This window comes from Elephas maximus, chromosome 24 (genome assembly GCF_024166365.1).
Source record: "Elephas maximus indicus isolate mEleMax1 chromosome 24, mEleMax1 primary haplotype, whole genome shotgun sequence".
NCBI lineage: Eukaryota > Metazoa > Chordata > Mammalia > Proboscidea > Elephantidae > Elephas > Elephas maximus.
In genome coordinates, this window is record NC_064842.1 from 23,932,279 (window position 1) to 23,957,693 (window position 25,415).

General features: G+C 41.2%; 1 protein-coding gene across 1 annotated transcript in view; it reads right to left on the reverse strand.

The window, feature by feature from the left end:
- Positions 1-25,415, reverse strand: part of FMN2 (formin 2) — a 402,560-nt gene that overhangs the window by 269,145 nt on the left and 108,000 nt on the right. The window contains exons 5-6 of the mRNA XM_049867986.1: positions 4,759-6,659; positions 1,890-2,034 (exon numbers count right to left, since the gene is read on the reverse strand). Of these exons, the coding sequence (XP_049723943.1) occupies positions 1,890-2,034; positions 4,759-6,659 (2,046 nt within the window). The remainder of the gene's footprint in view (positions 1-1,889; positions 2,035-4,758; positions 6,660-25,415) is intronic.

A 25,415-nucleotide genomic window follows, 5' to 3' on the forward strand; every position in this document is an offset into this window, starting at 1 on the left:
AGAAAAGTGCTGATGGGATTTGGGAAGGCATAGTTTACTTTTCTGAGTATTTCATCCCCAGGACAAGAGACGCCCCATGCCGCATCTGCCCATCCATCAAGTGGCAATTCTGGCTGCTTGAGTCTCCTCGATGTCTGTACTCTCCACCCATATCCCCTGCCAAGACGGTTTTTCCATCTCTGATACACTGTCCACGAGTGGAGACATGATGACTCATCCTGAAGTGCTCTATGTAAATATACTGCGGAAAAGGTTTTAAAACTATTTATACCTGCCAGAGAAAATCTGGTTTTCCAATTACCTTTATTCCTCTTTAAGACTGTCATCCTGGCTTTATTGATTATTATGACATGAATGATTTTCTGGTTTTTAATCACTTCTGGGCATAGAGGCCCTCGTGGCACAGTGGTTAAGCATCTGGCTGCTAACCAAAAGGTCAGCACTTCAGATCCACCGGCAGCTCCCTGGAAACTCTATGGGGCAGTTCTACTCTGTCCTGTAGGATGGCTGTGAGTCAATCGATTCAATGGCAAAGGGTTTGGCTTGGGTTTGGGTTTGGGTGCAGTCACTGATATTTTTTAAGTTCTCCTCCATCAGTCGGTAGTTTATTAGTTAATTTAACAAATATTTATTTAGTGCCAGGTACTGTTCCAGCTGCCATAATTAATGGCCTAAGGCTGCCATCAGTCAGCTCTAATGCAATAAATGATTCTAAAAAAAATCAACTGCAAAATACTAGGGCTTGCATTATTCTAAGATAAACAAAATGCCTAGGGTAAACATTAAATAATGTTCCCAAGCTAGTAAGTGGCAGAGCTGGGATTCAAACTCCTAGCCAGTCAGCTAGGAATCCCATGGTTCTATACCATTCAAAATCCATCTCTTCCTGGTTGGACTGGCATATCCACCTGATGGTAGTTTTCTGCTATGAAATAAATATCAATGGGAAGAACTCTGGGTCATGTGCCTCATTATAACTTCCAGGTCAGAGGTAAAAATTCAGGGAATCACCGTTAGTTGGCACTCATCTGGTAACACTGGGCTAGGAGAATGCTGGGGACATGGGACCTCATCTCCCCCTCCTTGCCTTCCAAGACTGAGCTGCCTGCCATTTCCTTGCCTCTATGCACTCTTTTCCACACCCTGAAGAAGGTAATAAATGTAGCCACTCCACACTTCAGGGTGAAGGATGGGCACCAGCAGCCAATACCTTCTATCTTGGGCTCATTATTTTGGGGTCTTAACTGTACCTCCCTGAATGGCATACATAATTTACAATGATATCTTCTGAACAAGACCATCTGATGTACCCATTGAAAATGTTTTTCTTTAAATGCACTATTCTTTCTTTTTCTGATTCGGGTGTCATAGGTTAGAAGAAAGGCTGATATAATATAGGCCGGACATGCTGGAATCGGATACAAGATATTCTTCCATATTTGAAGTACAGTGTGATTGTTTACTTGGGCTCTAATAACATTTACTGGAATTATAAAGAAACAGATTACCAAACACATTACTGGTTACCCAAGGATTAGACTTCTTGCTTGCTTGTTTTACTTTGCTTATTCTTTCTTTCCTTTCCACCCAGATGGATTTAAATCAAGTGACAGATTATTTCGACACAACTTATTTTAGAAACAAGCAATGGCTGAGATTTAAGAAATATGTATTATGAGATTATAAATAAAATAGGATGTTATCACTTGATGAAGATGACTATTTCTTGTTCTGTTTGGGAGAAAGTCTTACTTAATTCCAAGTTTTTAAATGCCTGCCTTTGCTATCTCTCTATGATCTATGGAGGCTTCTCCCCAGTTAAAGTTCATACTTATCGCCAAAAAAAAAAAAAAGCACCGTTCAATTTCAGAAAGTACAAGAGTACTCACTTGTTTAGCCTTGGTCTTTGTGATGGTGTCAGAAATAGGTTTCTTTCTCTCCTTTACAGCAGTTTTAGAAAATAATTCCTCAAATTCATGACAATCTATGGATGGCTCTTCAATTTTTTCCCAAATAAGTGAAGGACTGGAGTCTCTAAAGTTAAGCAAAAGATCAAGGAAAGGACCATCAAGTTAAACCACAAGGAAGCACGGTGAGCATAAACAGAAAGGAAGGAAATAAGGGTAGAAGAGAAAAAAATGAAAGGAATTTAGGAAGGAAGAATGGAAAGAAGGTAGAAAGGATAGAGAAGGAAGGAAGGAGGGAGGGTAGAAAGAAGGAAGAAAGGGAATAGGGAGGGAGATAAGCAAGAAAGAATACTCTTTTTCTTTAAGATCGCCTCTTGTTTTATCAACTTGATGACTAAGTTAAAATACTATCAGTATATAACGAAACCTTTGCCTAGAAATGGAAACCCTAGTGGTGTAGTGGTTACGAGCTACGGCTGTTAACCAAGAGGTTGGCAGTTCAAATCCACTAGGAGCTCCATGGAAACTCTATGGGGCAGTTCTACTCTGTCCTCTAGGGTGGCTGTGAGTTGGAATTGACTTGATGGCAGTGGGTTTGGTTGCCTAGAAATAATAATTGTCAGTAATTCCAAGTTATCAAGTCACTAATAGAAAAATAAAATAAAAATCCCTCTCAATATGGGCTATAAAGGCAAAAATGCTTGATTTCACACAATCCCAACTTGGGTCATCAGTTTTGTGCATTGTTCATAAAATTAAAAAGTATATTTTCAATAGAGCATCCTCCAATACCTCCCTACTGGCTCCTACCACCCTGCTGTCACTTGACTTATCAAGGACTACAGATTCATTTAATACCATTTCACATTGGAAGAGTAGATCCATTAAAAAAAACTAACTAATAACAAAAGAACTTCATAAAATGTCCTGGAGATAATGAGTTTTAGGTATACTGTGAAATGATTCATCAGCATATATAAGTAAGACTGCAATTATACAGTGATTGGACTACCAAGTGACAAACAGGAAATACGGATCCTTCTCCCCTAATACGATTCAGTAAAGATAAAATTAATATAAGAAGTGAAAATGGACCTGGTAAATATCCTGTTTCTAAAAGCATGTGACATCGCACAAAGAAATTCAAGGAACCTTGAAAAGTTACAACCAGGAAGGTCAGCGAGGCTTAAAGTGTATGTTTTTCCTCTCATCCTCCTTTTCCACAGCCATGTATCACAGCTCTATCTTCCTGGCCAGGAATGTGGGCTATGAACTATACTTGGATATTAACACACCACCAGCAAATCCGGTGAGAAGTATTCCTTTACACCTATCGTTCCCAACTATGATTCTACTGTGTCGCCAATCATCCATTAAAGGTGTCATAAATTTCTCAAATCTAAATTAATTCACACATGGGGTGTGAGTATGTGGATGTGGATGTGTTTTTGAGGGGCACATTTCTGAAGAAAAATTACTGTAAATAGGAAGGAACAGTAAAACACCATTGTGCCTTTAAAGTGGTGCAAAAACCATCAAGAGAGAACATTTGCCCAAGGATTTGACTTACACTTATAAGCTGCTTGTCAGAAATGAAAATTTAAATAGTTTATATAGTGAGAGCAAAGAGAAAGGTTTTAAATGGTAAATAATTTAGCCACAAATGTCACTGCTTATCTGCTCTTACTCACTTCCTAGAGGGATACAGCCATAAAGTCAGTTGGATTCAGGTATGGGTAGCACTCAGGCTCTGCGACTAGGGTAACTGAGGGGTAGGGGGCACTATAAGCCAAATTGACTTGACGGTATTGTGTGTTTTTTTTTTTGGTTTTTTTTTTTTTTGGTGTATCTGGTGAGGCAGTGGTTAGGAGCTCAGCTGCTAACCAAAAAGGTCAGCAGTTCGAATCCACCAGCCACTCCTTGGAAACCCTATGGGGCAGCTCTACCTTGTCCTATAGGTTCAGGGTTGCTATGTTAGAATTGACCTGAGGGCAACATCAGTAACTGTGTAACAGATACGCATACATTTTATACATTGATACGTAGACACCATTTGTAGAATCTACAGACAAGTTTTAGAACTGCACTGAAAAATACACCAAATTGTAATTTTCCAAGGAGGTTTAATTAAGGTAAAGTGGTTCACTGGTAATGACAAGCTCTTCCACCATGCGCTCGTGCCTAGGGCGTACGGAGGGTAACCAGCATCCAGGGGCAATCTCTAAATCACACCCACCCACCCCACAATTTGAGTGCCCAGGGGCAACCTCTGAATTGTGCCCCCCATTCAGGCACCTAGGGTAGTCTCTAAATTGTACCTCTCCCCCACCCCCCAAATTTCAAGATGAATAGATGTTGATGGCAGCAACAAAAAGGAGAAGCTGGGTGTGCCCATGACCCAGCCGATTTTCCACTGTCCCGGGAGTCGGGTAGCTGACAGGTAGGTTCCTGGGCTGCCTTGGCAGTGCCTCCTGCCAGTGAATCATCCCTGCAGGCATCGAGAGCTGTGGCAACAGAGAGGAGTGCTGAAATATGGCTGAAGCAGGCACAGGCTTTCTGGAGCAGCTCAAAAACCAAAACCAAACCTGTTGCAGTTGAATCAATCCCGACTCATAGCAAGTATAACTGCCCCATGGGGTTTCTAAGGAGCGACCGGTAGATTCGAACTGCCAACCATTTGGTTAGCAGCTGAGCTCTTAAGCACTGCTCAACCAGGGCTCTGGAGCACCTCAAGTCCTGCATAATTTGGTCTTGGACTTATCTCTAGACCACGTGACTGTGCCACCCAGTGGCATCCACACCCCATACCCCCTAGGGCCGCCATAAGCGCACTGGCTTGTGTTGGCATTACCTTTTACTATGCAGTTGGATTCTTGTCCAGTAAAGAGGCTTCATGGGCCGACAGGGCTCTATTGGCTGCTTTCTGCTCCCTTTGTCCTGACTCATCCCCAATCCAAATAAGCCAGCTGGCAACGGAGGAGGAAGAAATCCACACACTTGGGGTGTTGGTAAAGTGCTGCTCCCTGCTTCCAGTGGGAGTGGAGGGCCTGATCCAGGAGGCAGAGGTGGTGCTAGGGGTGGAGGGACTCCTGTCCCAGGCAGAGGGGGAGCTGGAGCAGGTGGAATTCCCACACCAGGTAAAGGAGGAGGTGGGGGAATCCCAGCACCAGACAGAGGAGGAGGAGGTGGTGGGGGTGGGGGAATCCCACCTCCAGGCAGAGGTGGCGGAGGGGGTATGCCCACACCAGGAAGAGGAGGAGGAGGGGGTACGCCCACACCAGGGAGAGGAGGAGGAGGGGGTACGCCCACACCAGGGAGAGGTGGGGGAGGGGGTACGCCCACACCAGGCAGAGGTGGGGGAGGGGGTACGCCCACACCAGGGAGAGGTGGGGGAGGGGGTACGCCCATACCAGGGAGAGGAGGGGGAGGGGGTACACCCACACCAGGCAGAGGTGGGGGAGGGGGTATACCCACACCAGGCAGAGGTGGGGCAGGGGGTATGCCCACACCAGGCAGAGGAGGGGGAGGGGGTATACCCACACCAGGCAGAGGTGGGGCAGGGGGTATGCCCACACCAGGCAGAGGTGGGGCAGGGGGTATGCCCACACCAGGCAGAGGTGGGGGAGGGGGTATGCCCACACCAGGCAGAGGTGGGGCAGGGGGTATGCCCACACCAGGCAGAGGTGGGGCAGGGGGTATGCCCATACCAGGCAGAGGTGGGGGAGGGGGTATGCCCATACCAGGCAGAGGAGGGGGAGGCGGTATGCTCACCCCAGGCAGAGGAGGGGGAGAGGGTATGCCCACACCGGGCAGAGGAGGGGGAGGGGGTATGCCCACACCAGGTAGAGGAGGGGGAGGAGGTATCCCTATACCCGGGAAGGGAGGAATGAGAGGTGTGGGAAAGGCAGGAGGTGCAAGCTGGACACCTGGCAGAGGTGGAGAAGGAGGTATTCTCTCACTAGGCAAAGGTGGGGGAGAGGGTGGCAGCATTTCTGTGCCTGGCAGAGGATGTGTAGGGATTGCTGTACTGGGCAGCGAGGACACTTCCATGCCAGGGAGCGGGGGAGGTGGGGGAACAGCCAAGCCCAGGCCAGGCATGGAGCTGGAGGGCTCTGTGCAAGGCAGAGGTGGTGGAGGTGGGATGCTACAGCTGTCTTCAGAGGACGAGAAGACAGAGTGTTCATGGCTGGTTTCAAGCTCAGTACTAAGAGATGGATGGGAAGGCTGTGACCCCGGCTGTCCTTGAGCGTCAGCCCACGGATGGGATGGAGGTGATGGAGGTTGTGATACACTCGGCATGGACTGAGGTGTGTCGAGCTGCACTGCTATTAGCCTCGGAGACACAATCAAGGAAATCTCTGAGCAGAATGTTGTCTGAGGTCCTGAAGCTGAGGATGGCAGGGCTGACTCTGCACTCTCAGCCCCCACTGGGCTCGGAAGACATTCTGGCAGCGTACCCACAGAAGTGACTGCTGGCAGCCCGCCCTCCCCTGTCGGAGACGTCTGTATTGATTTCGCCTCTAAAATCCTTTGATGCCGTGCATCCTTTTCTCTTAACCTGAGAGCTTCGAGGCAGACGTCTTCTGCAGGCGTCACACCATTCCCAACCCCGTGACGGCCTGCGGCCATCTCCATGTCCACAGCAGGGTACTGCTTCTCTAGTTCAGCAATTTTGGTCCTCAGATCCTCAATGGTCTGTTCCAGCTGCTGAATCACAGTCGCCTGGCCCTCAGACTTCATGTCAAAAACATCCTGAGCGGCAACAAGAACAGGCATAAGACAAGGAAAAAAATTAAAACGCCAAAAAAAAGACTTATAATATTAAGTAAAATCATGTTTGTTCTCTTAACACATTTCCACAAAGATTCCTGCATAGAAAGATACTAATAGTTTTTACATGTATCTCTGCTTTAATACCTTCAGTTTCAAAGTGGTTTGCACACATTACCACAGCCCCTTATTTGTTTAATCTTTACGTGATATAATTGAGGACAAGTAGATAACTTTTTTTTTTTTAGATAACTAGGAGTCCCTGGGTGATGCAAACAGTTAATGCACTGGGCTGATAACTGAAAGTTTGGCTGTTCAAGTATACCCAGAGGCACCTTGGGAGAAATGCTTGGCCATCTACTTCTGAAAAATCAGCTACTGAAAACCCTATGGAGCACAGTATTATCCGGACACACATGCGGTCACCAAGAGTTGGCGTCAACTTGACAGCAACTGGTTGGTTGATAGATAACTGAGTCCAGCAAAGAGTTAGGAAAGAAAAGCATGAACAACAAACCAATTTATTCCCAAGGTAAGCCTTTCTCTTCTCTGCCACTAGGAAGCTCCCTAAACATATACCCCTTTTAAAGGTATCCAATAAGCATATGTGAAATACTTTTGTCAATCCATAAGGGCGTGGATATAAATCTTATGAGCATGTATCTTACGATTTATATTGTGTTCACCATAATTTTAATATTTTACCAAGGCATTTCAAAAAGTGATAAACGTATGGTTCTCTACAATTTCTAAAGAAGACAGCGGATAACTATTTTGCCAAGTTATGAGTCACACTCATACCTAAATGGTGTTTTCCTTTCCCAAGATATACAATAAACCAGGGATCCTTCACTTGGGAACAAACAGAACGTTTTGGCAGGAAGGAAGAAAAAAGTCCTGTAGGAAATTAAATATGAATTAAAAGGTGATTAAGAGGAAAAGAGGGGCTGACTTGATGGCAGCTAACAACAATAGCAAGAGGACAAGAGAGGAAAGAGGAAAGGGTAATGATAAAGGAAGAGAAACAGGAGAGTAGAATGCAGAAAGGAAGGATAAACCCAGCTGTGTGCGAGCTGCAAAGTGAGACAACTGCTTATACAGAGCAGGATTTGCTCGCTGAAGGCTGAAACATAGAGAGGGAGGGAAAGAGTTGTATTGACAACTGTTTCTTCAGCATGTTTCAGGGCTTTTCAAAGACGATGCTATGGATTGAAATCGTGTCCCCAAAAAATGCGTGCCAACTTGGCTAGGCCATGATTCCCAGTATTGTATGGTTGTCTACCATTTTGTGATCTGATGTGATTATTCAATGGGTTGTAAATTCTAATCTCTATTACATTAATGAGGCAGGATTAGAGGCAGTAATGTTAATCAGGCAAGAATCAGTCTACAAGATTAGGTAAGTATCTTGAGTCAACCTCTTTTTGAGATAAAAAAAAAAAAAAAGGAAGCAGTAAGGGGAGAAGAGAGGGACCTCATTAACACCAAGCAAGAAGAGCCAGGAGTGGAGTGCGCCCTCTAGGACCAGGGTCCTGGCACTGAGAAACTCCTAGACCAGGGGTAGGTAGATGACAAGGACCTTCCCCCAGAGCTGTCAAGAGAGAGAAGGCCTTCCCCTGGAGATGGCACCCTGACTTCAGACTTCTAGCCTCCTAGACTGGGAAAGAAAAAATTTCTGTTTGTTAAAGCCACCCACTTGAAGTATTTCTGTTATAGCAGCACTAGATAACTAAGGCACTGTCTAATAGGGGCCACTACAGAAAATAAGAGGCCCAGATAACACTGGTTATCTTCCCACATGGAAGCCTGTAGCTAACACTCCACATCTGCTTTTTACATACTGTGGAAGAAAAATTAAGAGGTAACATATACTTATACAACGAAAATTATAATAAAAAAAATTATCAAACACAACAATGAATGCATGAGCAACAGAAAACAAAAGAGATAACTGGAACCTCATATATGTTAAACACGGATGAACTTGAAGGACATATGTTGGGCAAAATAAGTTAATGACAAAAAAACGAATATTGTATGTTCTCAGTTTTATGAAATGGCACGAACAAGTAAATATACAGAAACTAGAAAAAGAAAAAGAGGTAGATGATGTTAAGTATAAAACTAAACATTTATCTTGCTTGTCCAAGGATAAACTCTGGATCCAAGAAAAGTCTCCAAAAAATAAAAGTTTTCTTTACTCTTTATCAAATCCAAGACAAATATTCAGCCTAGCTGCAGTGCCAAAACTGCTGTTGGACAGGGCAGAAATGGGCATTAACCATAAATGCAGCCTTTTTGGTGCCGTCAGATAAAAATCTTCAAAGTTGCTGTTTTTTGGGTGGTGGGGAGAGAAGGATATTTTTGAGATACTTTATATTTACATATAAATATAGGTCATTCTGCTGTACATAGGGTTGCTATGAGTCAGAACCAACTCAATGGCACCTAACAACAACACATATATATATATATTTAATACCTTAAATCACTACTTTTCTTCAGTGTCTACATAAAAGACTTAAGTATTATAACGCATGCACCTGTCAGTTTGTCGTACTGTGGTGGCTTGTGTGTTGCTGTTATGCTGGAAGTTCTACCACCAGAATTTCAAATACCATAGAGTCACCCGGGTAGATAGGTTTCCATGGAGCTTCCAGACTAAGACATACTAGGAATAAGGGCCTGGTGGGCTACTTCAGAAAAAACTCAACCAGTGAAAATCTTACAAACAGCAGCAGAACACTACCTGGTATAGTGCTGAAAGATGAGCCCTTCAGGTTGGAAGGCACTCAAAATACGACTGGGGATGAGCTGCCTCCTCAAGGTAGAGTCGACCTTAATGATGTGGATGGAGTCCAGGTTTCAGGACATTCATTTGCTGAGGTGGCACAACTCAAAATAAGAAACAGCTGCAAACGTCCATTAATAATCAGAACATAGAATGTACGAAAATATGAGTCTAGGAAAATTGGAAGTCATCAAAAATGAAATGGAACACATAAAGATCAATATCCTAGGCATCGGCGAGTTCAAATGGACTGGTATTGGCCATTTTGAATTGGACAATGATACGGTCTACCATGCCAGGAATGACAAACTGAAGAGAAATGGCATCACGTTCATCATGAAAAAGAACATTTTAAGATCTGCCCTGAAGTATGCGATGCTGTCAGTGATAGGATACTATCCTTACGCCTATAAGGAGGACCAGTTAATATGACTATTATTCAGATTTACACACCAAAAACTAATGTAAAAGGTGAGGAAAATGAAGATTTTTACCAACTTCTGCAGGCTGAAATTGATCAAACATGCATTCAAGATGCACTGATAATTACTGGTGATCAGAATGCAAGAGTTAGAAGCAAAGAAGAAGGGTTGGTGGTTCGAAAATATGGCCTTGCTGATTGAAACAACACTGGAGACCACATCACAGAATTTTGTAAGATCAACGACTTTTTCAACACATAAATGGTGACTATACACATGGGCCTCATCAGATGGAAAATACAGGAATCAAATCGACTACATCTGTGGAAAGAGACCATACAGAAGCTCAACATCATCAGTCAGAAAAATGCCAGAGGCTGACTTCGGAACAGACCGTTAATTGCTCATCTGCAAGTTCAAGATGAAGCTGAAGAAAATTAGAGCAACTTCATGAGAGCTAAAATATGACCTTGATTATATCCCACCTTGTTTTTAGAGACCATCTCAAGAACAGATTTGAGGCACTGAACACAAATGACCAAAGACCAGATATGCTGTAGAATGACATCAAGGATATCATACATGAAGAAAGCAAAAGGTCATTAAAAAGACATAAAAGAAAGAAAAGACCAAAATGGACATCAGAAGAGACTCTAAAGCTTGCTCTTGAACATCAAGTAGCTAAGGAGAACTGAAGAAATGATGAAGTAAAAGGAGTTGACAGAAGATTTCAACGGGAGGCTCAAGAAGACAGAGTAAAGTATAATAACGAAATGTATGAAGAGCTGGAGTTAGGAAACTAAATGAGAAGAATACATTCAGCATTCCTCAAGCTGACAGAACTGAAGAAAATAATCAAGCCTCGAGTTGCAATATTGAAGGATTCTACAGAGAAAATACTGAATGACACAGGAAGCATCAAAATAAGATGGAAGGAACACAGTCACTGTATCAAAAAGAATTAACGTTCAACCATTTCAGGAGGTATCATGTGATCAAGAACTGATGGTACTGAAGGATGAAGTCAAAGCTATGCTGAAGGGAATGTCGAAAAACAAGGCTCCGGGAACTGATAGAACGCCAACTGAGATGTTTCAACAAACAATGCAGTGCTGGAGGTGCTCACTTTTCTATGCCAAGAAATCTGGAAGGCAGCTACCTGACCAACTGTCTGGAAGAGATCCATATTTGTGTCCATTCCAAAGAAAGGTGATCAAACAATATCATTAATATCACACACAAGTAAAATTTTGCTGAAGATCATTCAAAAGCAGTTGCAGCAGTAACAAGGAACTTCTAGAAGTTCAAGCTGGATTCAGAAGAGAACGTGGAACAAGGGATTATCATCACTGATAACAGAAGGGTGTTGGCTGAAAGCAGAGAACACTAGAAAGATGTTTACCTGTGTTTTATTGACTAGGCAAAGACATTTGGCTGTGTGGATCATAACAAATAATGGATAACATTGCAAAGAATGGGAATTCCAGATCACTTAATTGTGCTCACACAAAACCTGTACATAGACCAAGAGGCAGTCATTCAAACACAGCAAGGGGATAATGTGTGGTTTAAAGTCACAAGAAGTGTGCCAACAAGGTGTATCCCTTCACCTTACTTATTCAATCTGTATACCCATTGCCATTGAGTTGATTGTGACTCACAGTGATCCTACTGGACAGAGTAGAAGTGTCCTACAAGGTTTTCAAGGAGCAGCTGGTGGATTCGAATTGCTGACCTTTTGGTTAACAGCCAAACTCTTAACCACTGCAGCATTAGGGCATGCTGAGCAAATAATTTTGAGCAGCTGAACTATATGAACAAGAACAGGCATCAGGACAGAAGGAAGGCTCATTAACAACCTACAATATGCAGATAATAAAACCTTACTTGCTGAAAGTGAAGATTTGAAGCACTTACCGGTAAAGATCAAAGACTTCAGCCTTCAGTATGGATTGCACCTCAACACAAAGAAAACAAAACTCACAACTGGACCAACAAGCAACATCACGATAAACAGAAAAGACTGAAGTTGTCAAAGATTTCATTTTACTTGGATCCACAATCAATGTCCATGAAAGCAGCAGTCAAGAAAGCAAAGGACACATTGCATTGGGAAAATCTGCTTCAAAAGACCTCTTTAAAGTGTTACAAAGCAAAGATGTCACTTTAAGGACTAAGGTACATCTGACCCAAGCCCTTGTATTTTCAATTGCCTCATATGCGAGTGAAATCTGGACAGTGAATAAGAAAGGTTGATGAATTGACACCTTTGAGTTATGGTGTTGGCAAAGAATGCTGAATATACCATGGACTGCCAGAAAAACAAACCAATATGTCTCAGAAGAAGTACAGCCAGAATGCTTCTGAGAAGCAAGCATGGTGAGACTTCATCTCATGTACTTTAGATGTGTTATCAGGAGGGACCAGTTCCTGGAGAATGACATCATGCTTGGTAAAGTAGAGGGTCAGTGAAAAAGAGGAAGACCGTCAATGAGGTGGACTAACACAGTGGCTACAACAATGGGCTCACACATAGCAAGGTTTATGAGGATGGTGCAGGACCAAGCAGTATTTTGTTGTGTTGTACATATGTTGTACTATGAGTCGAAACTGACTCAAGGGCACCTAACAACAGCAGTCTCAAAGAATTCATGAAGATAAGAACACACATACTGCAAAGATAAAAGACCGAAATTTTTATAGAGAATTTTTTTACAGACACGGAACATGACAGAAATGTTGGGGTGAGAGACTATGTATCTCCTGCTTACATTTATCCCATGATAGAGAGAACAAAAAAACAATTTTGCTGAAATATTCTTTCCCCTCTATGACTAACTTTACCAGTTCCATAAAATTCCAGCCCTGAATCAATGGTAAAATCCACCTTTTCCATTCCAGGGAAGCACAGCAATTAAGCCAACCTCAAATTTCAGCAGGACCTGTAGTGCTGCCCATTATTTCTCTCACTCCTCTCAGTGACTTCATCAAACCTCTCCTCTGAAGCGTCTTCTCAAAACACACTTCCCTTCTATTTCCTCAAGAAAATTTACACCACTTAGTATAATTCTATGAAGCACAGTTCTACTCTGACATACATGAGTTGCCATAAGTCAAAGGTGACTGACTCACTGGCAACTGGTTACTTTTAGTCTGATTCTCTAAGCTCCACTCCCACCTACAAACTTATCAATGTCCATATCCATTCTCACTCCCTTTTCTCAAGTCTCAGAGGATGAGGTGTTCTCCTCATTGTCAAAACCAACTCCTCCGTTGTAGCCCTCACACTAATAATATTAATATACTATTACCAGTAATAGCTAACATGTAAACATAATGATTGTGAGGATGGTGCAGAACTAGGGTGTTTCGTTCCATTGTACATAGGGTTGCTAAGTCGGAACTGACTCGATGGCACCTAACAACAACAACATGTATTAAGTACTTATTACTACGCTAAGGAATTTATGTAATCCTCACAACTCTTTGTCTAGGCACTTTTACAACTTTTATTTTACAGATGAGGAAACCATTGCTCAGAGAGGTATGGGAACTTGCCCAGTAAGTAGCTGAGTTAGAATAGAAAGGCCAGAGATTGGGCCCAGGGCCTGAGCTCTCACTATTATGCATTCAGCCTGAGGCATGACCACTCTGCAGACTCGATGTCATTATTCCCTCTTGCTCACTAATTCAAACTCTTCTTTTTCTCCAAGTCTATTTAAAAAAAAAAAAAACTCAAATTTCTCTCATGTTTTAATCCCCTGTACTAATACTATAGGGGTCCTGGTGGTACAATGGTTAAGTACTTGGCTTCTAACAGAAAGGTCAGCAGTTCACTAACCACCAGCTCTGCTGGAGAAAAGACCTGCCGATCTGCTCCCATAAAATTTACAGCCTAGGAAACCCTATGGGGCAGTTCTATTCTGTCATGTAGGGTCACTATGAGTCGGAACTGACTCGATGGCACACAACAGCATTATTGATAACTATGTTCTCATTTGGTTATCAATCTTTGCTTCCTATCTCCTTCCCAATGGAAATCCACATTGATTAGTGTCAGTTCTTCCCCCTACTCACTTTTCAATTTATGACAGTATGGAATCTACCATCACTCTTACCTTATTCGAACTGGCAAATCCAACAAACACTTTTTAGTTTTTACCCATGGAAACATTTTTTAGTTACTCACTCCCTCCTATGAGTCAGAATCGACTCGACAGCAGTGGTGTTTTGTTTTTTTTTTTCACTCCCTCATGAAATGGTCTCTTCCCTTCTTAGCTAAATCCTAACTTCTCTGGATCTTCTCACAGTTCTCAAATCACTCCCTTTCTGTCTCCGTCATGGAAAGCTCTTCCTGAAATACTGATGTTTATCTAAGAATTACAAAATTCTACCAGCCTCGTGAACACATCAGTTCCCTCCCAGCCAGCCAGGAGTACCTGCATGGGGGGTGCCAAGGGGCATAAACAGCAAGCACATCACGGAAGCCTAAATAACACGTGGTTACATACAGAGTTGCAGATGTGTGCTACCTGATCTCTGTACTTAAGACCAATGAATTATGTCTACACCCTTGCTACTGACAATGTGATCCAAGAACCAACAGCATGGGTATCTGAGGTTAGCACTACATACCCTCAAGCCCTGCCCTACTGACTGAAACACAGTCTATATTTTAATAAGGTCCCTAGGTGATTTGCTGGCACTCTGAAGTTTAAGAAGGACTGATCTAGATCAGAACTTCTCCAACCATGACAAAGGATATTTTGTTTCCCCCATGCTATCATAGAATGCTCCTCAGAAGCAAAGATGGCAAGACTGCATCTCACATACTTTGGATGTGTTATCAGGAGAGATCAGTCCCTGGAGAAGGACATCACGCTTGGTAAAATAGAGAGTCAGCAAAAAAGAGGAAGACCCTCAATGACATGGACTGATACAGTGGCTCCAACAATGGGCTCAAGCACAGCTGTTGTGAGGATGGTACGGACCAGGGCAGTGTTTCGTTCTGTTGTACCTAGGGTTGCTATTAGTCTGAAGCAACTTGATGGCATCTAACAACATCATAGACTGACAGCTTTTGTAAAATACAATAGAAAGGAATTTCTAGAAATAGGATTATGCACTGAAAACTTTCAACAATGTTAATTTGCTGTAAAAGTTTCTAAATACTTAAAATCACATATTATCTCATTATAGAAAGCAATGACAATGTTCTGCTGCTATTCATAAAGTTTTCAGTGGCTAATGCTTTTCAGAAGTAGACTGAATTGACGGCTTTGAATTGTGGTGTTGGCGAAGAATATTGAATATACCATGGACTGCCAAAAGGACGAACAAATCTGTCTTGGAAGAAGCATGGCCAGAATGCTCCTTAGAAGCAAGGATGGCGAGACTGCGTCTTACATACTTTGGACATGTTGTCAGGAGTGATCAGTCCCTGGAGAAGGACATCATGCTTGGCAGAGTACAGGGTCAGCGGAAAAGAGGAAGACCCTCAACGAGGTGGATTGACACAGTGGCTGCAACAATGAGCTCAAGCATAACAACGATTTTAAGGATGGCACAGGACCGGGCAGTGTCTCGTTCGGTTGTGCATAGGGTCCCTATGAGTCAGAACCGACTTGACAGCACCTAACAACAACAACATAGAAAGCAAACATGCAGCCAGGCTGTAGAACACATTTTGCATAGCTCTGGTCTAGTGAGTGGAGCCTGGTGGCATGTGGCTAAGAGCTTGGCTGCTAACCAAAAGATCAGCAGTTCAAATCCACCAGCTGCTCCTCGGGAACCCCAATGGGGCAGTTCTACCCTGTCCTATAGGGTCGCTATGAGTTGGAATCAACTTGACGGCAACGGGTTTGGTTTGCTTGGTTTTTTTTTTTTTTTGGTCTAGCGAGTAGAGTGTTAGGCAGCTCTTTTATACTTCTGTTGTCTCTTCAAATAAGGAAGTATTGTGTTAGGTGCTTAGAGTCCTTAAGGGTCGCTATAGGGTCGCAATCGACTCGATGGCAATGGGTTTGTTTACAGTCCCTGGGTGACACAAGTGGTTAAGGGCTTAACTACTAACTGAAAGTTGGGCAGTTTGAACCCACCCAGAGTTGCCTCAGAAGAAAGGCCTGGTGATCTGCTTCCGAAAGGCCGCAGCTTTAAAAACCCTCTGGAGCGGTCACATTCTGCACATATGGGTTCACCATGAGTCAGAATCAACTCAACGGCAACTGGTTTTTTTTTGTTAGGTTCTACAATGGAATTCAGCCTGTATCTTGAGTAATTGATAATCTAGTGGAATGGAGCAGGAAGTCAGAGAAAATATACATACATAAAATGCATGTGTGTATGCATATTAATATGTATAACATATACATTTATAATATATAACATATGTGTGGTACAAATGTCATATGTGTGGTACAAATGTCATATGCATGCTACAATTTTTTTTTCTTTAGGCATTTGTCTTTAGCCACAATTTTCCTACCATTAAATCAAAAAGGGAATTAGAAACTAAAAATAATAGAAATAACAAAGAGTGGCACTTAAAGCAAGCAAAACAAGACCTGAAAGATGGTATATTCCTTGAGCAAAAAGCCAGAAGTGCTTTAACTCTAGTGGTACAGACCTAATTAATTGATTATTTTGTAAATAGTTTAAGGCCCTGAAGCAAAGAAACATTACATGACTTACCTAAAACTTCACAAAGCTAATAAACACTCACTAAAAAAAAAAAAAAATTTTTTTTTTTTTTATGGTCTAAAATAAGGTCCATTGTCCATTATTACAGGGCAGCCAAATGTATATAGGGTTTGGATTCTGAATGTAGCTAAGAGTTTCTAAGAATCTTATCTGTCCTTCCTTATCCAAGGATGTCAGTCAAGGCCTAGCTGGCACTCAGAGTAGAATTCACAAAGTTAGTACAGATATTTGCATAAAGCTCTCAAGAGAATGCCATATATCTTGTCAGCAATAAGAGCTGATTTCGACATGGATTTTTTTTCAGGAATTAATGAAGAGATTTTTGTGATAAATATTAATTATTAACGACAACAAAAAAAAAACACTAACTAATCAAGGGCTTTTTTTTTTTTTTTTAATCAAGGGCTATGTAAGCAAACATTTCTTTTACTCTCAGAACCCACACAAAGTCAAGAGAAGATCTGCAAGGCCCACCCACTGACACAGTCTAGATTTAATCACTAAGAGACTGCCAGGCACTCTGTTGTCTGTGGAAAGCCCTCACATGGGAAGTCTGTTCCCTTGTGTGCTTTTCTCCAATCCTGAAACTTAAATCTCTTCTTTAGGATACAACTAGAGGCCTAGAAGATTCTCCAAGGATTTGACATTGGAGAAGTGAAATTTTCATTATCTTTAGACTTCTATACTTTCCAAAGACTTTAAGTGTTTCCAGTCATTTTATGACCGCCTACCCTAACACTAATGGTTTCACCATTAAAAATTAAAATAAATAAAAATGTTAAAAAGAGAAAAAAATCTTTGCAAATTTGTCCAGAATCTATATAATAATAAATATAAATGGAATCATAAACACAAATGGAGGAAAGCTAACAAATTTATTTTTAATGAATCCACACAATAACACACTTTGTATATTATCAACGTTGAGATTATCATATTTTAAGATATCGTCATAAAACCCTAAATCATTATAAGTAATAGAGTCTGCCATCCGCTTTGGCTGAACAAATTATATACAATAAGTCAGCCAAAATTCTTCCATTCTTGTATAATCTTACATGTGGGTGGTGATGGTTAGTTCTTATAAATTGTTTGAACACTTGCATATCACAAAACACAATTTACTATTAAAAAATAAAATGCTCACCAAAAATATCTTTCCAAATACATGATTATATGATTCTCAGAAAAAGAAAACATTACTGTAACATTAAGATTACAGTTGTCAAAATGGAAGCCAAGAAACACTAAAGTAACGCTTTTAATGAAAAGTTAATTTACTCATCTTTGAAACTTTATTAAGTTTATTTTATTAGCAGGACACTTTCAGGGCCCAGAAAATAAAAACTTCTTATTGGTAAGTTAACACTGCAATAATTTGTATATTTTAGTATCAGATGTGTAATTCATTTTCTACAATACTCAGATTTTTCAAGTTCTGCTACATTCTAAGGCCACATAATTGGCAAGTTAGGGTACTTCTCAACACCAGTAAAACGGGAATCCTACTCTTCACAGAAACATAAACATTCTCTATTTACCCACGTTCTAAATTCTAAAATATTCTCAGGTTTTAGAACAAATCAATGGCAGTCCAGATTTATAAGAAATAAACACAAGCTATAGGAAATTTCTTTTTTTTTATAGGAAAAGAAATTCAGATCTCAAATAGATACGATTACGCACAAAAATACAGTATAGTCCATTTCAAGTTTAAGTTGATAAAAGGAAATATTAGAACATACACTAAACGGCAAATAACTTATCTAAACCAAAAACCAAACCCACTGCCATCGAGTCAATTCCAACTCATAGCAACCCTATAGCACAGAGTAGAACTGCCCAATAGAGTTTCCAAGGAGCACCTGGTGGATTTGAACTGCTGACCTCTTGGTTAGCTGCGGGTTAGCTGACGTAGCACTTAACTACTCTGCCACCAGGGTTTCCATAACTTACCTAGGGCTTCTTAGAGGAGAATCCACTCTACAGAAAAGAAGACCTTCACACAGAGAGCTAAATTGGCATTTCTGGAATCCATATAATGAAATATGTACTGAAATTATAATATTTTTGAACTAGAATAGACATGAAAAATCTCTTCCAATCCCTTGATTGCATACATCAGAAAAGCAAGGGAGAGGGTAAGTTAAAAACCGTAATTGGCTACATTACTTTTAACATCTCTGTATTGTAGGAGCTGGTAATTATTTGATTGACAGGAACATTAAAAACCACATTAGTAAATAACCACAGTAGAAGCAACAAAGAATACGACTGGAAAAGAAAGTCAGAAAAAAAAGAACTAAACAGTAAAGGGAAAGTACCCTTTTGGTTCCCTCTCATGTCTTCTGAACTGTCTCTCTAGTTATTTGACCCAGAGTTGTGTCAAGGTTCTGCACCATAATCTAAAACAATATATACCTTAATTGTCCCAAATAAAACAGTATTTTATTATAGTTTCATCTTCCATTAATGATCTATGGATGTAAAATGTCCTTCAGTTTTTTACCCCTTGACCATCTTCCCTGCTTTATCCCAACTATTATCTAACGTCATCAAACACTTCATAAAGAAAAATTCTTGGAGAGAATCAAAGCGAATAGATCAGGAATGTCAGAAGACAGAGCTGCCTTCTGATCCTACCATCTACTGGTGTTAAACTCCCAAACCAAACCCACTGCCGTCAAGTCAATTCTGACTTCCAGTAACCCCTAATGTTCTCCTTACCGTCAAATACTATATAGCTTTCACCCCGGGCTTTATAGCGAATCCGGGACTATGAATCACTCCTCCCGTCTTAAAAGTTCTCTCCTCTCTTAGAATCTATGATTTTACACTTTTTCTCCTTTTTTTTTCTTTTCTTCTGTTCCCTTTGCTGGATTTTCTGGAGATGGGGCACCAAACTTGTAGCAACTCCCCAAGGCTTTGTCCTTGGCCCACTATCCTCTGTCCTAGGAGATCTCATCAAGTCTTACATCTTCCACTATCATCTCTACACTCATTATCTTCAAGCTTGTTTTTCCTCTCATCAGTGCTTCACTTTCACATCATGATTGCGTGGCCGTCGTTGCCAGTGATTATCCAACCTTCTCCTTCAATTTCAAACTCATCTTATCCTCCAATGAAATGTCACCTCCCTGCCTTGCAGTTTTCCCCAACTTCTTTGAACCATTCTTCTGATTCAGTGGCTCTCAAACCTAACGTGCACCAGAATCACCCACAGAGCTTGTTAAAACAGATTGCTGGACCCCACCCATAGAGTTTCCAATTCAGGAAGTCTGGAACAGGGCCTAGGAAGTTGCATTTCTAACCAGTTCTGAGGTGACGTTGATGCTGCTCGTCCTGAGACCACACTTTAAGAACCATTGTCTAATTTATACCCTTCACCTGGTTATCAAATACATTATTTCAATTTGTGAAAACTACTTTCCCTTTATCACATCAGCATTTTAATTGAGATTCTCTTCACCTCACCATTAGGTTACTTTGAGCATTTCACAGTTGGTCTCCCTTCCTGGGCTCTATTCTTCCTCTTTCAAAAATAATACATTCTTTTGTCATGTAATTGCTCCTTAAATACTAGTGTGGTATAGTGAATCACTTAATATGGTTCTTCTAGACATAGTCCTTGTAACTTCTACCAAATGGCTGGGTGGGACTATGCAAATGAGGTGTTTGTGGCCCACCAAGGGGATTGGATAGCTTGCTAATAATGTAAATTAGGTACATGGCACCACTGTGGGAGTGAGACCATGCAAATAAGGTGTATGGAACCCTAATGAGGTGATTGGACAGTTTTGCCATCCCATTAGGCTTAAAAGAGAGCAAATCCCAGAGTGAGGGGGACCTGACTACCACCAAGAAGAAGTGGTGGGAGTGGAATATGTCCTTTGGACCTGGGATCCCTGCACTGAGTCCCTCCTAGATCCAGGAGACAGAGAGAGAGAGAGAATGCTCTCTAACACTGAAGACAGCAAGAGGTCAGAGAAACGGCAACAGCAGAGGCAGCAGAACCAGAAGACCAGCAGGAGGCTTGCTGGCAGAGTAGGGTGCCTCTGGGCACTTGCTGGAGCTTAGCTTGCTGACCCACAGTGAGAGAACTGAGCGTCTTCGGTGGGGTGCCTCCAGCTAAAAGAGCTTTGTAACACTCCCGGAGCTGGGCAGAAGCTGAGGGGCGGGAGAGCGGTGTGCCTGAGGGCATGGCTGAGAAGAGGCTGTTCTAATCAAAGAATCGTATCCTGAGCATTCCTGAACCTGAATTGTAACCTGTTACTTCCCTAATAAACCCTGTAATCATGAGTATTGTCTGTGAGTTCTGTGTGGTCATTGCAAGGAATTATCAAACCCACCACAGAAGTAGAAAGTGCCATCGGAGGGACGGTTAGGGTCAGAATTGGTAAAAAGTTGTGGCAACAGACAGTATGTCTGACCTCTGCCTCACAGGAATCAGTCTTGGGCTGTTCATCTTGATTCTCCTTTCCCCTTGTGAAGTTAGAGGAGTTCCCCCATCATGCCATTTTTACAATCAGTTTACCATAGTAGTGAAACCCATGAGAGCTGGAACTTAACGGGACTGCCTTGTCTTTCTGGGTCTCACAAATTTTCTGCCTTTGACAGAGTGCAGTCTTACCGCTGTTCTATTGGTTTGTTTTAGTGGAAAGTATTTGAGTTTTCCTTCTCCGACGGGTTTCCACCTTCCACCAGTTCCAGCTTTCACAGGTTTTACTGTACTTTATTGCTCAAAAACTCATAGCGCTCTATTGCTGGGCATAAGACATTTTAAATATTCTACTTGGTTATATGCTTTTCAATCACCTCATACACATGCGAAAGCTGGATAGTGAATAAGGAAGACTGAAGAACTGATGCATTTGAATTATGACGTTGGCAAAGAATACTGAATATATTATGCACTGCCAGAAGAATGAACAGATCTGTTTTAGAAGAAGTACAGCCAGGATGCTCCTTAGAAGTGAGGATGATGAGACTTTGTCTCATGTACTTCGGACATGTCATCAGGAGGGACCAGTCTCTGGAGAAGGACATTGTGCTTGGTAAAGTAGAGGGTCAGCGATAAAGAGGAAGACGCTCATTGAGATGGACTGACACAGTGGCTGCAACAATGGGCTCAAACCTAGCAACGATTGTGAGGATGGCACAGGACCAAGCAGTGTTTCATTCTGTTGTACACAGGGTCGTTATGAGTCGGAACCAACTCAACGGCACCTAACAACAACGGTTTGGTTTAAAAGGTCTTTAACAATCTGTACAATGTGGATACCTCCATTACCTACCCTGCCTACTGCATTAGGAGTATTGTGAGGAGTAAATAAGGTCATACGAAAGCAACTTTCAAAGTCACAGAGTACTGCTCAGATATAACGTCAACCACGATAATAAAATAGATAACATTTCGAATGCCTACTGTGTGCCAGGAGCTCTGCACAGCACTTTACACCAATTAATGCATTTAAAGCTCACAAAAACCCTACGAGACAAGAAGTATTACTGTCGCTTAAACTAAGGCACAGAGAGTAAAATACTTTCCCTAGATTCCCCAGTTAAAAGTGAAATAACTGGAGTCGTTCATATGCAAACTGGTCTACAGCCCATATCTCAACCACTACGATATGAACAGAAGCTTACTTTCTACTGCTCTGCAATATACACCCTCTGCTGTAGCAAATGGGGTCTCCCACATATTTATTCATTCACAGAACATTTTCTGAGCTCCTAGAAAGTATTAAGTACTGTGTTATATACCGGAAGGACAAATAAGCAGCAGCAGCACAAGAGCCTTAAGGAGCTTAATTTTCTATGAGATACACATAATTCAACAATCATGGAAAAATATGATACAGTTAGAGGGACAAGAGCGTGGACATCGCAAGACTGAGGGCTCTCAGGGAAAGTGTGTAAGAGAAATTAAGGCTAAACATGAGTGTAGATTAAGAAATAGGAATTAAGTACATGAGAAAAAGGGAGTAGGAGTACAGAAGAAACAAACATAAAGACAGATATGAAGGATCTTAAAGCTTTCGGAAAACTAGGGCATGTGTTAAGGCTGGAACAAACCAAACACGTAGGTAGTGGTGGGTGATAAGACTAAAGGCGAAGGAAGGCAAGGGAAAGCTTGCATGTCAAACTCAGGAGCCTGACATTTTTTCTCAAAAGCTATGAGCCGGCATTGAATGAGTCTAAGCAGATATGAGACATGAGCAAATTTGGGTTTTAGAAAGATAACTCTGGAGGCATTGTGAAGGCGAGATTAGAAGGGATTAAGACTGGAAGTAGGGAGACCTGTTAGGATGCTCTTGCAGTAACCCAGATAAGACAAGCTAAGGCACTGGTGGTCTGGAGGCAGTAGAGGTCTAAAAAAAAAAAAGAGGTCTAGGAGGGAGAAAACACAGTGAGGTCTCTGTGGAAGGAGTGAACCCAGATGCCCCGCAATTCACTGGGACCACTGTGGCCCCCTCCCCCCACAATGGGTCATATTCCACTTTCAAACCTTTATTCTCTTCCCCAATCTGAAATGCCCACTTTTCTTCTCTCTACCTGCCCAAAAATCATCACTTCGATGATTTGATCTAAGTTTCACCTTTTCAAAGAAGCTGTCCTTAATTACAATCTTCCTGTTTTTTTAAGTTCTTACAACATACACTAAATATCTTGGCAGATTTACATTACATCTTGCAGAAAATGTCAGGTATACAGAAGAGATTTATTTCTTTAACTTGAAGGTCGGCTTCTTAATGCCCAGGATCTTTTCTCATAATTCTTAGTATTTCCACAAATACTTCACACAGAGTACGTCGACAGATGATCAAAAAAGGATAAACATCCTTTACAAGCAAAGAACTTGTTATCCCTTTATAATAACTGCTTCAACTGCTTGTCTTTCTCCATGGGTCATTAACAATACTGTACGGCACACACTAGTTTTACACCATCTAAAAAACTCAGCAGAGCAAAGATATAACTTTGTTTCACCTCCAAGCCCTGCCACCCCAGAGAAAAACAAAAACAACACATGACATCTAATTCTTACCTCATATCCTGAATCTCAAATTGTAACTGCTGGCCAGAGATTAACTGGTTTTCATTCTTAAAACTGATACAATATTTTTTTCTTTACTTCTAAAGCTAAACTGTTTAAGTTTTTCTCTGATCTTGACCCCCAAGTTTCTCTCTCTCTCCTGTAAACCCTAGTTTTCTTTCTCTGGCTTATATTTTAGTTTTATACTTGTCTTGTTGATCGTTTCCTTGGTTCATAAATGACTTCCTAATTACCTTCGCACTACCTTTTGCCTTCGAGTTTAGAAGGAGCTCAAATTAAGCAATGTTTTTTCAACACTTCCACGTGCTCAATTAATCCAATCCAATTCTAATGGCTTCTCATTTTTATATTTCACCAGCATTAACTTTACTCCACACCTTACTTTTGACCTGACCGATACTTTTTTTACTCTTCAAATTTTTCTATGCCAAGACACTTATGAATAACCCTTCAAGCACCTTCAACTGGGCTATTGTACATTATTCATATCTATTTCTTTGATTTGTTCCTAAATAAAGATTTTTCTTAAACTAATAATAAACTGTACTGGGTGCCCATTGTACACAGAACACTATAACAGATGCCTTAAGGAAATGCAATGGAAAAAAATATTCAATTCTTCAAATAAGTCTGCAGTTGAATTGGGCATTGACGGTATCCGGTGGGACTGATCAGAGCAGGATCCTAAGAGAAGAGCCAAATTTCAAAGGGGGTCAGAACTGGACTGAGATAGGATTTTACCAGTTACTGTAACCCTTAAGCATTTTCCTGACCCTTGAGAATTTGCTTGCATATAAACTATACAACATATGGGGAAAGCTAGTGCTAAAATTGTTTGATTTATTTCTATTATCTACTACTTTGTAACATAGCTAGTAACAATTGGTAACTATTGTAATGTGCAGAAACCCAATGTGTTCATCACCTGACATTATCATTCTTACCCAAAGGCCGAGTTTTTTAAATCACATTTTTATTCTATTTACCTTTCAAATAGTCCATTTACATTCAAAAGATATCAAGGGCTTTAGAAAAATGCTTCAAAACACAAATACTGTACATAATTCCAAGAGAAATTAAGTTAAAAACTGAGTGGCAACAAGGTAAAGCATGGTACCATATATCCATCTTTTAACTGAGGAGCAAATGTTGTTTTAGAAAAAATAGTTGATATTTGGCTATTTATATGCTATAGAGTGTGAACGAATTTACAGCTTGAATTGTATTTCAAATAACAAAGGACAAAAAAAACCCTGAAAGATAGTCCTTTTCCAGTTTTATGAAATAATTCTTGAGACACAAAAGATTTTCAAAGCATATTACTTGACATTAAAATAATCAGGAATTGGGCCCTATTTTATAACTGGGTAATTCCATAAGGTCATCAAGAAAAGTACTCAAGGAGCAACTACTGTCCTTTCTTTTTGCATGCAAGCCCGTTCTATTTGCTTTAGGCATCAGACTCACTGGCAATAACACAGCCTCCGACTCCTCTTAGTAGAGAGGAGGCTTTATGAGTCTTTTTTTTTTTTTTTTTTTTAAGGATATTGAGCTCTCAGAAAATGCTATAGGGACAAAGTTAAAGTCAAAACTCATGCAATAAATTCCAGCGCCGTCAGATGGAGAGAACAGGTGCCTGAATGCACATCTGAAGAAAAACTTAGAGGATGTTTTCCAATCCTGCGTCACAACTCAACTGAGCAGTCCTGGAGATTGCGCATTACAACCACGAAATAACACAGGCAGCTCCGATGGACCAGAAACCCTTTTCA